General features: G+C 42.8%; 1 protein-coding gene across 4 annotated transcripts in view; it reads right to left on the bottom strand.

Annotated features, from left to right (window-relative positions):
- Window positions 1-15,228, bottom strand: part of LOC134344293 (tandem C2 domains nuclear protein) — a 104,643-nt gene that overhangs the window by 18,510 nt on the left and 70,905 nt on the right. For all 4 annotated transcript variants that reach the window (XM_063043847.1, XM_063043829.1, XM_063043838.1 and 1 more), the window contains exons 9-11: window positions 12,669-12,785; window positions 9,317-9,508; window positions 1,799-1,913 (exon numbers count right to left, since the gene is read on the bottom strand). In XM_063043847.1, the coding sequence (XP_062899917.1) occupies window positions 1,799-1,913; window positions 9,317-9,508; window positions 12,669-12,785 (424 nt within the window). The remainder of the gene's footprint in view (window positions 1-1,798; window positions 1,914-9,316; window positions 9,509-12,668; window positions 12,786-15,228) is intronic.

The following is a 15,228-nucleotide window of genomic DNA, read 5'->3' as shown; positions in this document are numbered from 1 at the left end:
TCACGACAAATTCCTATTACATGCAAATATGTACGGCGAATGAGGATCTTTGATCCTTATAGAAAAGTAGTATGTAAAGTTTGTGTCTTTATAGCTCAGAGAAGCACAGAATCATCGAACATCACTGGTCCTTCTCCCCATAGATTTCCTCCCATAAAAAGCCACATAAAATGTTGATCTGCTTTTCTGGTGAACCCTAAAAAAAAATTACATCCAAGATTTGAGTCGGGCATAATCAAGTAATGTCCTAGGTAAGCTACTTAAATCAGTTTCATCTTGTTTAAATCTGCTGAAGCTCAGTTCCAAATCAGCAGTTGGTTAAATTACAGACATATTCCTAGGAGTTCCATCAGATGCTAGATAATATCATTCCCTAGAATGTAGAAGGTAGAGAGAAGATTTGATAGAGATAAACAAAATTATGGGGGGGTATAGATAGGGTAATTGCAAGCAGGTTTTTTCCCCACTGAGGATGTGTAGGACTACAACTAGAGGTCATAGGTTAAGGGTGAAAGGTGAAATGTTTAAGCGGAACATGAGAGGAAACTTCTTCACTCAGAAGGTGTTGAGTGTGTGGAACATGCTGCCAGAGCAAGTGGTGGACGTGAATTCAATTTCAATGTTTAAGAGAAGTTTAGATAGGTATACGAATGGGAGGGCTATGGTCCCGGAGCAGATGTTGCCTGGATTGGGGAGCATGCCTTATGAGAATAGGCTGAGTGAACTCAGCCTTTTCTCCTTGGAATGACAGAGGATGAGAGGTGACCTGATAGAGGTGTACAAGATAATGAGAGGCATTTATCATGTGGATGGTCAGAGGCTTTTCCCCAGGGCTGAAATGGCTAGCATGAGAGGTGCTTGGAAGTAGGTACAGAGGAGATGTCAGTGGTAAGTTTGTTTGACACAGAGAGTGGTGAGTGTGTGGAATGGGCTGCCAGTGGCGGTGGTTTTGGTGGAAACGATAGGGTTTTTTAAGAGACTCCTGGATGGAAAAATAGAGGGCTATGGGTAAAGCCTAGGTAGTTCTAAGGTAGGGACATGTTCAGCACAGCTTTGTGGGTCAAAGGGCCTGTATTATGCTGTAGGTTTTCTATGTTTCTAGATCGATGGGAGCAGGCAGTTTAAATGGTTTGGCATGGACCAGATTGGCTGCAGGGCCTGTTACTGTGATGTAGTTCCTTATGACTATGTGTTTCCTTTGCCCAGGATTTTGCTGAATAGTACAGCAGACACAAAGGGCTGAATGGATTCCTCCTGCTTCTACTTGTTGCTTGATTTACAATAAGTTGCCTTTGCAACAAACTCTCTCCAACAAGAAGCACTTGAATTGCCAAGGCATAGGAGGCCACGTATCGAGAGTCAGTAAATAGGATTAGTAGTGATGACAAGCATGGATGGATGGGTAGAAGGCCTGTTCCTATGCTGTTTCACTCTATGACTCTAATAGAATTTTTCCTGTGGAATACACATTTCCCAAGGTCACTGCCATGTTTAAGCAACACGTGGAATCTGTCTCCGAGTCCTTGCTGCTCCACCACTCACCGATCCCTGACACCTGTTATCCCTTCATCCCACTGCCTCAGTGTAACATCATACCTCAGGTCCTCACTAGCGTAGTGAATGGATCCTACCCTGTGGCCTGTCGTATTGCTTTCTCTCCCCAGTAATGATCATGCCAAAAATTCTCCAACACATCCCCATTACAACCCACCACCTACACACTCATCTATTTCAAGGTTTACTGCAACACCTTAAAAATTTCATTAATAATTTCCAAGATTTCTGGAAAAACACCTACTTAGAGCCAAAGGAAGTGAGGAACTTGGCAGATTCTGGACTTCCAGGACTTGTAGCTGGACCCGATTGCTGGCAGCTTGGAAACAAGTTCCTACCCGGAGAAGAGCATGGCACGGCTGGGTGAAAATACACAGGAAAGAAACTATTTATACATCAGCAAGCAATCGTCAAAAACAAGGAAAGCCATGAAAAATAAAGTTACAAATCACAAGAGAATCGGCATATACTGGAAATCTGGGGTGACACACACATAAGATTGGAGGAACTGTGCAGGTCAGGCAGCATCTATGGAGAGTAATAAATTGTCAGTGCCTGAAATGTTGTCTGTTCATTTCCCTCCACAGATGCGGCCTGACCTGCTGAGTTCCTCCAGCATTTTGTGTGTGTTACTTTTAAAAAAGCCACAAGCTGGCTCCCATCCTCCATTGAACAACATTTTAGGCAATCGCCACAATAAAAATGGGCTCGCATTCATGTCAGTTCCATGGATTTAAGTGGCTGAAGGATCTGCAGACTCTGGTAGATGTGACAAGAGCTGTTTGATGGGCTGAGTCTAATCACAAACAAGAGAACATGTGCAGAAGCTAGAAATCCAAGCAACACACACAAAATGCTGGAGGAACTCAGCATCTACGGAAAAGAATATAGTCAACATTTTGGGCTGAGATCCTTCACCAGGACTATAGAAAAAAGGATGAGTAATCAGAGTTAGAGAGTGGCGGGGGGGGGGGGGCGAAGGGAGGAAGAAACACAAGGTGGTTGGTGAAAACAGGAGGGGTGAAGTAAAGAGCTGGGAAGTTGATTGGTGAAAGAGATACTGGGCCGGAGAAGGGGGAATCTCAGGTTGGAGGAGCAACACCTTATATTCCATCTGGGTAGCCTCCAACCTGATGGCATAAACATCAATTTCTCAAACTTCCAGTAATGCCTCCCCACCACTTCACCATTCCCCATTCCCTTTTCCCTCTCTCACCCCATCTCCATACCTGCCCATCACCTCCCTCCGGTGCTCTTCCCCCTTTTCTTTCTTCCATGGACTTCTGTCCTCTCCTATCAGATTCCTCCTTTTCAAGCCCTGTATCTCTTTCACCAATCACCTTCACAGCTCTTTACTTCATCCCTCTACCCCCCGCCGGGCTTCACCTATCACCTGTGTTTCTTCCTCCCCTCCCCCCACCCGCTAACTCTGGCTCTCCATCTTTTTTTCTCCATTCCTGATGAAGGGTCTTGGCCTGAAACGTCGACTGTACTCTTTTCCATAGATGCTGCCTGGCCTGCTGAGTTTCTCCAGCATCTTGTATGTGTTGATGGTCTGAGTAGCCTGTTTCAGAGTTTGTACTCTCCATACACAAGTTGTACAGGAAGTGGGTTTAACAGGCCTCCTCTGAGAAAGATTCAATATGAATTCAGAGAATTCAACCAACACTCAAAAGGATCTGGAGGGACTCAGCAAATCAGACACTACCTATGGAGGGAATTGACTCCAATATGTTTTGCTCCAGACTTCCGACATCTGCAGTCTTGTACATTTCAATAAATTGAATACGGGCTGCACGGTGACTTGCATAACGTTTTACAGTGCCTGCAACCTGTTATCAATTCCTGCCACAGCCTGTAAGGAGTCTGTACACTCTTGCAGTGACTGCATGGGTTTCCTCCTGGTGTTCTGGTTTCCTCCCATCCCAAAGATGTACGGTTAGCAGATTAAATGGTCACATAGATGTAATTGGGTGGCAAGAGCTCGTTGGACTGTAAGGGCCTGTTACTACAATGTATCTCTAAACCAAAAAAAGTCTCAGCTGCCACAATTCAGCCATCCATAAAATTCTTCACTGGATGACGATCTTGATTAGCCGTTCAATTATTTTACAAATTATATTCCTTAGAGCCAGATTATTCTGTATTACGATCAGTAAATTAACTGCAGAGAAAAATCACTAAACCTAAATTGTTACTGTAAACTGCTGCTCAAATGCTTCAGTCTGAAAAGATCTTTTAAATCAAAAGTGGTTTCTGTTCCCAGCTCTCCTTGGCCAACTGGCTTTGCAGGTTTTCAGATCAATTACAGTAACACAAACCATTAATACAATTCACTTCCTCCAATGCTCGCAACATCGCTGTTGAATTAACATGGAAGTTACATAAATAATTTCAAACTTCACTCACACTATGTGTTTTAGACATGGCTTGGTAGGTTGCAATTTATTTCTCATTCAGTATTGTGAGCTCAAGCCTCCAGACAATTGAACAGAGTTACTTAGGTTGAATGCCACAATGTCATGTTTATAATTTACTGTCACGCACACTGCCATTCAGTTGCACCACTTGAGTGCAAAGTGATGCATTTGGAAATTTGGACAGTGATGACAGGGCCCTGGAGAGTGTTGCAGAACAGAGAAGCTGGTGCATAAGTACACAGTTCCCCAAGAGTGGCAACACAGTTAGACAGGGTGGTGAAGGAGGAATACAACTTATATCCTGCCTGGGCACCCTCCAACCTGATCATATGAATATCGATTTCTCCTTCAGTGAACAAAATTTCCACCCTCCTGCCTTCCGCTATTCCCCACTCTGACTGTCTCACCTGCCTATTACTTCCCCCAAGCCCTCTCCTCCTTCCCTTTTTCCTATTGTCCACTCTCCTCTCCTATCGGATTCTTTCTTCACCAGCCCTTGATCTTTCCCACTCACCTGACTTCATCTATCACCTTCCAGCTAGCCTCTGTCTCCTCCCCCCTTCCTTCTCAGTAGTGAAGAAGGGTATTACTCCAAACCACTGACTGTTTATTCATTTCCATAGATGCTGCCTGGCCTGCTGAGTTCCCCCAGTATCTTGGGTGTGTCGCATATCGCAAGTTTGCCTTCACCAGTTCATTTATTTATTTATTTATTTATTTATTTACAGCAATGGTTCCCAACCTGGGCTCCACAGACCCCTTGCTTAATGATATCAGTTCATACCATAAAAAAAGGTTGGGAACAGTGGGGAATAGGCACTTCCAGCCTAATGCTCAGCAATTCACCAATTTAACCACACCCTAATCACAGGACCATTTACTTTGACCAATTAACATACCTTGAGAGGAAACCATAGCACCTGGAGAAAACCTATGGGGTAGCAGAGATACTGTACAAACTCCTTACAGAGGACACCAAAATTGAACCCTGACTCTGGCGCCTCAAGTTGTAATACTAACCGCTATACTCCCATCGCATCCCTTGGGACACCAAGTATAGATTCTAAAAATCTCTGTACACCCAACTTGTTTTACTAGTATGCTGAAGTTCCATGAAGAGGCAAGTAACATTTATGAAGGAGCATTTGGGAGAACATCAATATGGATTTGGTGGCCACAGTTAATCTTAGCCACCAATCTTACTGGGTGTGAACAATTCTCACAAATGTAACCCTGATGTAACCTGGGGAAAACCTGTACAAGAGGTGGGACACAAGAGATTCTGCACCATTCCAGAGTGACGTACACAAACACTGGTGGAACTCAGCAGGTCAGGCAGCATCTGATAAAGACCAAGACTCTTCAGTTGAGACATTGACTATTGATTCCTCTTCATAGATTCTAACTGACCTTCTGAGTTCGCCCAGCATTTTGTGCAAGAAATGAAACATCATGTTAGAGTTGTACAAAATAGCATGAGGATATTATATGCAGCTCAGGTCTGTATACTACTGGAAGGATATGATTATGTTAGAGGGCACAGAAAAGATTCAGAAGGAAGCTGCTAAGACTGGTGGCTCTGAGTTACAAGTAGAGACTGGATAGGCTTGGATTGTTTTTTTTCTTGCAGTAACAGACACTAAGGGCAACTTATAGTGGAAACAATAATGAAGAATGAGATGGAAAAGCTGATAAGAACAGGCATATTTGCAGAAAGTCAGCATGGGTTCAGAAAGAGGAAATTGTGTTTTACTGGTATGCTGAAGTTCTATAAAGAGGAAAGTAAAATTTATGATAACAATAGAACGGTTGCTATCATTTACTTACACTTTCAGAAGGCTTTTGTACCCCACAAGAGGTTAATAATCAAATTATAGGAAGTAGGGATTCAGGATAAGATGTGTGAATGGTGCAGAATTGGCTCAAAAACAGAAAATGACGAGTTATGGTGAGAGGATCATTTTCCCATCTAGAGGATGTTAAAAGTGGGATTCCGCAGGGATCAGTTTTGGGGCCACTGCTGTTTTTAATTTACATTAATGACTTGGATAAGCACATAACAAATAAACTAGTAAAGTTTGCCAATAACACAAAATTAGGGGGAAGGGCTGATAACATTCTGGCAACAGAATCAGTACAGTTAGATCTAAACAAAATCCAGATGTGGGATAGGAATTTGGCAAGCTTTTCTGAACCAAATGGCCTGTTCTTGTCAAAAACTTTCTAAAGTTCTGAAGGAGAGTTTTAAAAAATCATACAGAGCATAGATAATGTGGACGGTCACAGTCTTTCACCCAGAATAAAGAAGTCTTAAACTAGATGGTGTAGGTTGAAGTTGAGAGCAGAAAGATTTAAAGGGGTAGGATTGCCACACAGAGGTAGGTGGGTATATGCAATGAGCTACACACAAAATGCTGGTGGAACCCAGCAGCTCAGGTAGCATCTGTGGGAAAGGACTAAGTAGTCAATAGTTTGAGCCAAGACCCTTCACCAAGTTGTGACGAAGCGTTTCGGCCCAAAACAATGACTGCTGCTGCAGCTGCCTGACCTGTTGAGTTCCTCCAGCATGTTGTGTCCGTTGCTTTTCATTTCTTGTATCTGCAGAATCTCTTGTATTTTTGTTATGTGATGAGCTGCCAGAAAAAGTGATAGACACAGGTCCAATCACAACATTAACAAAAATATTTGCATGGTTATATGGATGGGAAAGGTTTAGGCCATGAGTTCCCAACCTGGGGTCCCTCGGTTAATGGTAGGAGTCCATGACATAAAAAAAAGGCTGGGAACCCGCGGTTTAGAGGGACACAGACCAAACACAGGCAAATGTGACCAGCAGACAGCTTGGTCAGCATAGCCCATTTGAGCCGAAGAGCCTTGTTTCAATGCTGTGTTATTATAACCATGAGATGGGATTGAAGCCCTGCCTTCCCTTCTGTAGATCCATCACGGGTAAAAGCCCTCACCACCACTGAGCAGATCTACATGGGGTGTTGTTGCAGGAAAGCAGCATCCATCATCAGGGTCCCACACCACCCAGGACATGCTCTCTGCTCACTGCTGTCATCAGGAAGAAGGTAGAGGAGGTTCAGGACTCACGCTACGAGGTTCAGGAACAGTTATTACCCCTCAAACATCAGGCTTTTGAACCAAAGGGGATAACCTCACTATTTCATTTTCCCCGTCACTGAAATGTTCCCATATGTTATGGACTCACTTTCAAGGACTCTTCATCACACGTTCTCGATATTTATTGTTTATTTATTTATTGTTATCATTATTTCTTTCTTTTTGTATTTTCACATTTTGCCTACTGGTTTGAATGCCCAGTTGGTGCAGTCTTTCATTGATTCTGTTATGGTTATTATTCTATTTATTGAGTTTGCCCGCAAGAAAATAAATCTCATGCTGTATATGATGACATATATGTACCTTGATAATAAATTTAATTTAAACCTTGAAATTACATAAGGCACTCAACTGACCAACAGGAGAGTTCAGACCGATGCACTCACCAGAATTATCAGATTGCAGATTATGTGATCTTGCTTTGCATTGATTCATTGTCACCCACCCTGTGTTGTAACAGTGACTGGACCTCAAAACTAGTTCATTGTCACCTCCCCTGTGCTATAACAGTGACTGGACCTCAAAACTAGTTCATTGTCACCCACCCTGTGCTATAACAGTGACTAGACCTCAAAACTAGTTCATTGTCACCCACCCTGTGCTATAACAGTGACTAGACCTCAAAACTAGTTCATTGTCACCCACCCTGTGCTATAACAGTGACTAGACCTCAAAACTAGTTCATTGTCACCCACCCTGTGTTGTAACAGCGACTAGACCTCAAATCTAGTTCATTGTCACCCACCCTGTGTTATAACAGTGACTAGACCTCAAATCTAGTTCATTGCCTGTAAAGTACTGAGAGGATCGGAGGTTTTCCAAAGCACCATACAAATGGAAGGCTCTCATTGGTTTTGTCCAGTCCCTATTTTTTTGTTCTCTTTCTTGACTTTGATTGTCTATGGCTTAATTTTCACCAGCATTCTCATGATTTGGGCAAGGGAGTTAAGATGCTCAGAGTGTAGGCACAGGCCTGGTGCTCTCAAGAGTTAGAGGGGACATCACATAATTTATCACCAAAGTGGATACATTTTTAAGGACAATCTTAAAAGGGGTATCTGGAACTAGGGTCAATAATTTCAAAATAAGGAGTTACCCATTTAACACAAGATGGCAGTATCCTTTTCCCAGGATTGAAAAGTCTAATATCAGAGGGCATGCATTTAAGGTGAGAGGGTAATTACAAAGGAGACGTGAGGGGCATTTCATTTTAAACACAAAAGAGTGGTGGGTGCCTGGATGAGCTGCTTGGAGTGGTGGTAGGGGCAATAAATTAGTAACTTTTAAGGGATGTTTAGATAGGCACATGAATGTGAGGGAAAATGGATGGATATTGTGTAAGCAGAAGGGATTAATTCAGTTGGCCACTTGATTACCAATTGATCTGGCATGACGTTGTGGGCTGAAGGGCCTATTTCTGTGCTGTAATGTTGTATATTCTATGTTCTATGAGGAGGAAATTCTTGCCTCAGAGTCACATATCTTTGGAATTCTCTCCCTGCGAAGGCAGAGTCACTGAATTTGCCCATGGTGGAGGTTAACAGGTATTTGAACTACAAGGGAAGAGAGAGGGGCAAAGTGATGCTGAGATCAAAATTGGATCAGCCATGATCCTAATGAATGGCAGACCAGGCTTGAGGGGCAGATGGCCAGTGTCATTGTGGTGCTAATGTTGTAAAGTCTCTATAATGTATAATGTGGATTACAGGAACATAACCAACTATAAAAATAAAGAGGGGGATAAAGGAGTAGCAAGTAAAAAATATTCTGAAACAGAGAGTTATCCAAAGTAGGATAATGTACTATGGAGGATTGACGGCTGCAAAATACCCAGACATAAGATAAACCATTGTTTCCTCAGCTTGCACTGGGCCTCATTGTGATAGTGCAGAAGGCCCAAGACCGATAGGTCAGAGTGAGAGTGAGATGGGGGTTTAATACAGCAGGCAGCAGAAAATCAGGTGGACTGAAAAAATGTTCTGCTTTTCACCCATCACCCCTATAAACCAACTGGACTCAACTTGATTTTCTTCCTCAGTTCTAAAGCAGAGTCCTAGACCCCAAATGTTAAATGTTTCTCCTTCCATAGTCATTGATTGCTCTGCTGAATGTTTCCAGCATTTACTCTTTTTAATGCCAATGTGGACCACACATCATGGTGGAACCAGTCCAGTTCAAGCAATGGATTGCCAGATTGAAAGCTGATGTAAACTCACCGGGATCTTTGACAGTGGATTAATATTCAGCCAAAGGTCTGACTCCACACTGCTCAGTTCTCTAAGTGACATCGCGCATTCACCAATGACCCTCTTCCGAGGCAGCTGGGTAACAATTTTGATTACCAGGCCGTGTGTTTGAAGAAGGGGCAGTTTGATGTTAAATACAAACGTTTCCATGAACACCAAAGTCTGGAAAAGCAAAGGAAAAACAGTGAGTTAATCTCTATCCAATGCACTATGGAATTGTGTACTGTGTGCTTGGTAACCTTGTCAGAAGCACAATCAGATTTATCACTGACATATGTCATGAAATTTGTTGTTTTGTGGCAGCATTGTGTGTATATACGTGTGTGTGTGAGTGTGTGTGTGTGTGTGTGTGTGTGTGTATACTATACACACATACATACAACTTTGCCACAAACAAAAATCATGACATATGTGAGTGATGATAAACCTGATTTTGTTATGGGTTTCTATTGTGAACTGAGAGTGGGAAGGGGCAGGGAGAGGGGAATCATGGTTGGGAAAAGGGGAAGGAGCGGGAAGTGAGAGAGAGAGACACACACACATTCTGTAATGATCAACAAATCAATTGTTTGCAATCAAATGACCATGTTTGGTGTCTCAGGGCTGGGTGTGTCTGCTCCCATGCCAATCTCCACCCCTGACACTCCTCTGCCACCTGTCCCGCACCCCTCCCATGGCACGCCATGTTGACAAATACAGTATTTTGCAAAAGTCTTAGGCACCCTGAATTTTTAAGATGGTTTCAGGTACGTCCTCCACACAGTCCTGATCTCAACATCATCTAGCTGTCTGGGATTACCTGGAGAGAGAGAAGCAAGCGAGACAGCCAAAGTCTGCAGAAGAACTGTGACAAGTTCTCCAAGATGTTTAGAACAACCTACCTGCCAATTTTCTTATAAAACTGTATGACAATGAACCTGAGAGAATTAATTCACTTTTAAAGGCAAAGGTTGGTCACACCAAATATTGCTTTGATTTAGTTTTTTACTGTTTACTGCTCTTAATAGTATTTTGATACTTAGAAACTTTCTATTTTATTATTTTTGAAAGCATTTTCACTTTACAAAATTTTTTTACGTCTCAGACTTTTGCACAGTCCTATATATATAGTGCAAAAAGAGCACATATAGTTCATTGTCCATTCAAAAATCTATGGCAGAAGGGAAGAAGCTGAAGCAGTGAGTGTGTGCCTTCAGTCTCCTGCACCTCCTCTGATGGTAGCAATGAGAAAAGGGCATGTCTTGATTGGTGGGGGTCCTTAGGGATTCTCGAGGCATTGCCTTTAGATGGTAGGGAGGTTAGAGGAGCTGGCTGAGTTTACAACCCCCTAGAGCTTTTTCTGATCCTGTGCAGTGACCCCTCCATAACAGACAGTGATGCAACCAGCTGATATTATGGCTTGATAGACACAGTACAGTACTATAATGGTAAAATGGTAAAATACCACATTGGTATTCAAGTAATTAAATATACACTCGTTGAATTTAAAAACTTGCTATTGAAATGGTAAACATGAAACTGTTGTTAAAATCCATCCAACTCTCCAAGGCTCCCCGATGAAGGTAGAGTCATTGCAAGTCCAGCCCATAGGATTTCAGTCCCACAGGGTTGTTGTTGATTTAGAGATGCTCTGATTTAGACTGGCAAGCCACTCAATGCCCAGTCACTGAAGTATGGTCAACAAATGCCCTTATTCATGAGTAAGAATAGAAACAACTTCCCCCAGCCTACCTTATTGGCATTAGTAGTCTCTTGCCTTCCACACCTCTAGCTAAAATGCTAAATTTACCTCAGCTTCCTTGGTCATTTTTTCTTCTTATTAAGTCCTGATAACTGTTTTTTCCCCCTCCATAGATGCTGCCTGACCTGTTGAGTTCCTCCAGCATTTGGAGTGTATTACTTTGATTTCCAGCATCTGCAGATTTTCTCCGATTATCAACGCACAGAATGCTGCAGAAACTCAGCAAATCAGGCAGGATCTATGGAGGGGAATAAACAGTTGACATTATGGGCCAAGTCGGGGTTGGAAAGGAAGGAAGTAGAAGCCAGAATATTCCCCGCACAATCCAACTGCTATGTCCCCATCTCTTCATTTTCCTGCTGTAATTATCTTCTTCCTCTATTCCCAAAGCTCTTTTCTTCCACTGTTTCCTTTTGCCTGGTCTTTTCCCCCAAATTCTCGTACCAGTCTCTCATAATAAAAGCAGGAGCAGGCCATATGTACCTACTCTATCATTCCATAAGAACATGGTTGATCTTTCACCTCATCACATTTGCTATCCTAACCCCAATCCTCCACTGCCTTAGTATCGAACATGATCGATCTATGCTTTCTCTGATTGTGACATCTACACAACTCGGATGCCTCAAAACCTCCACTATCCTGGTTACTGGGGTCTGTCCACCAGGGGCCTCGCTATTTCTGGTTTACCTGGCCTATTTAACAGATCCCTGGCCTGGTTGGATTTCCCCTGTTCCCACTCTCCTTCCTTGTAACTGACAGGTTCACAGGTGTAGTCAACTTCCTGCGATTGCAAGAGTCTAAAATTTCCTCATGGAAGGCATCTCAAATTCCAGACTTTGCTAACAATGATTGAAAATTACCTAGATGAACAGGGCTGGGACTATGAATGCAGATGTCACTTCACAAAAGGTGGCAGATGCTTTAATTACCTGGGGTTAAGGAATGGTTGTTCAAGTTCACGTTTATTGTGAATTGACTACACATACATAAAACCAAAGAAAACTATGTTACTCTGGACTCAGAAAACATATCACACACAGTACATAAAACAAAATATTATCATAAGAAGTTAATAAAGTACAATTCAAAATGCATATAGTGTGAAGCACAGATAAACTATACAGTAAACAGCTCGCTGTCTCAGTGACGAGACCCCGCTGGTGGCAGAGTATTCATTGGTCTCACAGCCTGGGGGAAGAAGCTGTTACCCAGTCTAGCAATCCTAGTGCTAACACTCCTGTACCTCCTTCCTGATGGTAGTGGGTCAAAGAGATTGTGGGACATGACTAGTAACTTGACACAAGAACTCCCAACTCTCTGCAAAACCACAGCATCGGCACATCAGTACAGTACAGGCTTTCTTTTAGAAAATCCATGGGTTAGAGCCCCCCCCCCCGCCCCGCCCCGCCGACCCCATTCTCCATCCACCCACAACCACTGTTCAATTGATTCCATCAGGGTCAATATATTACCAGTTGATAATCCATGGTGGCTTATTGTAATAAATATACAGTTAATAGTTCCATAGTCCTATTGCAGCACTCATAATTAGTTAGGAATTAGTTAAAGAATACTTACTGTGCCAGCTTCTTTCACAGATGACCTGAACTGCACTGGCTTTGGGATTGTTATTGTCCCTTTAAGATACACATTCACTTTTTCTGTGGGTTTGCTGTACAGATACAAATCCCTAATCTGTTAAAGAGTGAAGAAACAATTTGCTAAGTATACTGACAAAAAATATGCACAGTATATATTCCCTTTAATGTAACCCGCAAGAGGAATACTTTTGCACTCTGTTGTATGTTATCATTTTTACAGGAGTGCATGCTTATTAGTGTAGAAAAAGTTAGTTGAGAAACTCAAGTGGATCCATTCACAAGATGCTGTATTAGGTGGGATGTCATGATACAGTTGTATAAGTTGGCGAGACTGTAGGTTTTCGTAAATAAAATGGCAGAGCTGTTTTAAGTTTAAGGGAAACCGTAACAACTCCTTTATTGTTCTCTAAACATAAACCATAAAGTGCACTTAAAAAAAATGTAATTATGACATCACATCAGACCAGCCTCTTAAAGTGAATTCCAACTCAATGTCAGTGGTTGTCAATTATGCATATTTTCACCTATTACATTACCCTACAAGACCACATTTGGAGTATTGCGTGTAGTTCTGGTCACTCAGCTATGGGAAGGGTATCATTATGTTGGAAAGGGTGCAGAAAATGTTCATAATGATGTTACCTGTGTAAGGTAATGCAAGGGGTTGAAATATATGCCTAATTCACAGCCACTGACATTAAGCTGAGGTTCACTTTAAGAGGCTAGTCTGACATGATGACATAATTATGTAACACACATCAAAGTTGCTGGTGAACGCAGCAGGCCAAGCAGCATCTATAGGAAGAGGCGCAGTCGACGTTTCAGGCCGACTGCGCCTCTTCCTATAGATGCTGCTTGGCCTGCTGCGTTCACCAGCAACTTTGATGTGTGTTGCTTGAATTTCCAGCATCTGCAGAATTCCTGTTGTTTGCTTCATAATTATGTGAAGTTTTCTACCAGGCTTTATGTTCTGCATTTGGTTTACAATAAAGTTAGTTGTTACAGTTTCCCTTAAAATTAAAACACCTCTGCGTTTTATTTATGAAACCCTATAGCAGCACTACAGGTCTTAAGGAAGAGACTACAAAGGCTGGGACTGTTACCCTTAGAGCGGTGAGGGGAGGGGGGGTTCCAATCTTTTTTATGTCACGGATCTCTACCATTAACCGGGGAGGGGAGGGTCTGTGCACCCCAGATTGGAAATCTTGCCTTAGAGCATAGAAGGCTGAGGGGTGACCAGAAAGGGAGGTTCATTAAACCACAGATATGATGAATAGTCTTTCTCCCCCCACCCCAGGGTAGGAGAGTCTAAAGCTGATGTTTTAAGGTGAGAGGGGAAACCGTAACGAGGACATGAGGAGCAAGTTTCCCCAACACAGCGGGTGATAGATATGTGGAATGAACTGCCAGAGCATGTGGAAGAGCTGTTACAATTTTAAAAGATAGTTGGACTGATACATGGATAGGAACGATTTAGAGGGATATAAGACATAGGAGCAGAATTAGGCCATCTGGCCCATTGAGTCTGCTCCGCCATTCAATCATGGCTGATCCTTTTTACCCATCTCCTCAACCCGGCCAGTGTCTAGCCTTCTCCCCGTAACCTTTGATGCCATGTCCAATCAAGAACCTATCAATCTCTGCCTTAAAAACACCCAACGACCTGGCCTCCACAGCTGCATGTGGCAACAGATTCCACCAACCTTTGGCAAAAAAAATTTCACCACATCCCTGTTTTGAAAGGGCTCCCCTCTATCCTGTGGCTGTGCCCTCTTGTCCTAGACTCTCCCACCATGGGAAACATCCTTTCCACATCTACTCTGTCTAGACCTTTCAACATTTGAAAGGTTTCAATGAGGTCCCCCCTCATCCTTCTGAATTCCAGTGGGTACAGACCCAGTGCCATCAAACGTTCCTCGTATGATAACCCTTTCATTCCTGGAATCATAAGGGACAAATGCAGTTAAATGGGACTAGCTTAGGTAGCCAGCTTGGCTGGTGTGGATAAATTGGGTTGTAGGACCTGTTTCTGTGCTATATCTCCCGTAGAATCAGATGTATTTGACACCCATTCCCAGTAATAGAGCTTTGACCAGTGGCTAATCTAGACATTGGACGTTTGGAGAGGAGAAGACTTCAATCACGTCCACCACCGAGGATAAAAGACAGGAGTAGTTTGCGGCAACATAACAGAGCTTTGACCAGTGGCCAATCTGGACATCGGAAGTTTGGAAAGGAAGGCACTTCGATCAGGTCCACCGCCCAGGGATAAAAGGCAGGAGTGGTTCACGGCAGTGTAATAGAGCTTTGACTAGAAGCTGTCACCTGAGTGGACATAGTCAGAATGGTGATTTTAAGGCTTTAGCTCTTTGAGGCTTCACTCAGAGAAAGAAATGTTCAAGTTTTTTTCCTTCTCTTCTTTATATCTGCTCTGCTAGGTAAAGATGACAGGCAGGATAGTACAATACAACCAACATACATCAAAGTTGCTGGTGAACGCAGCAGGCCAGGCAGCATCTATAGGAAGAGGCGCAGTC

This window comes from Mobula hypostoma, chromosome 1 (genome assembly GCF_963921235.1).
Source record: "Mobula hypostoma chromosome 1, sMobHyp1.1, whole genome shotgun sequence".
NCBI lineage: Eukaryota > Metazoa > Chordata > Chondrichthyes > Myliobatiformes > Myliobatidae > Mobula > Mobula hypostoma.
This window is presented reverse-complemented; position numbering and strand designations above follow the sequence as displayed.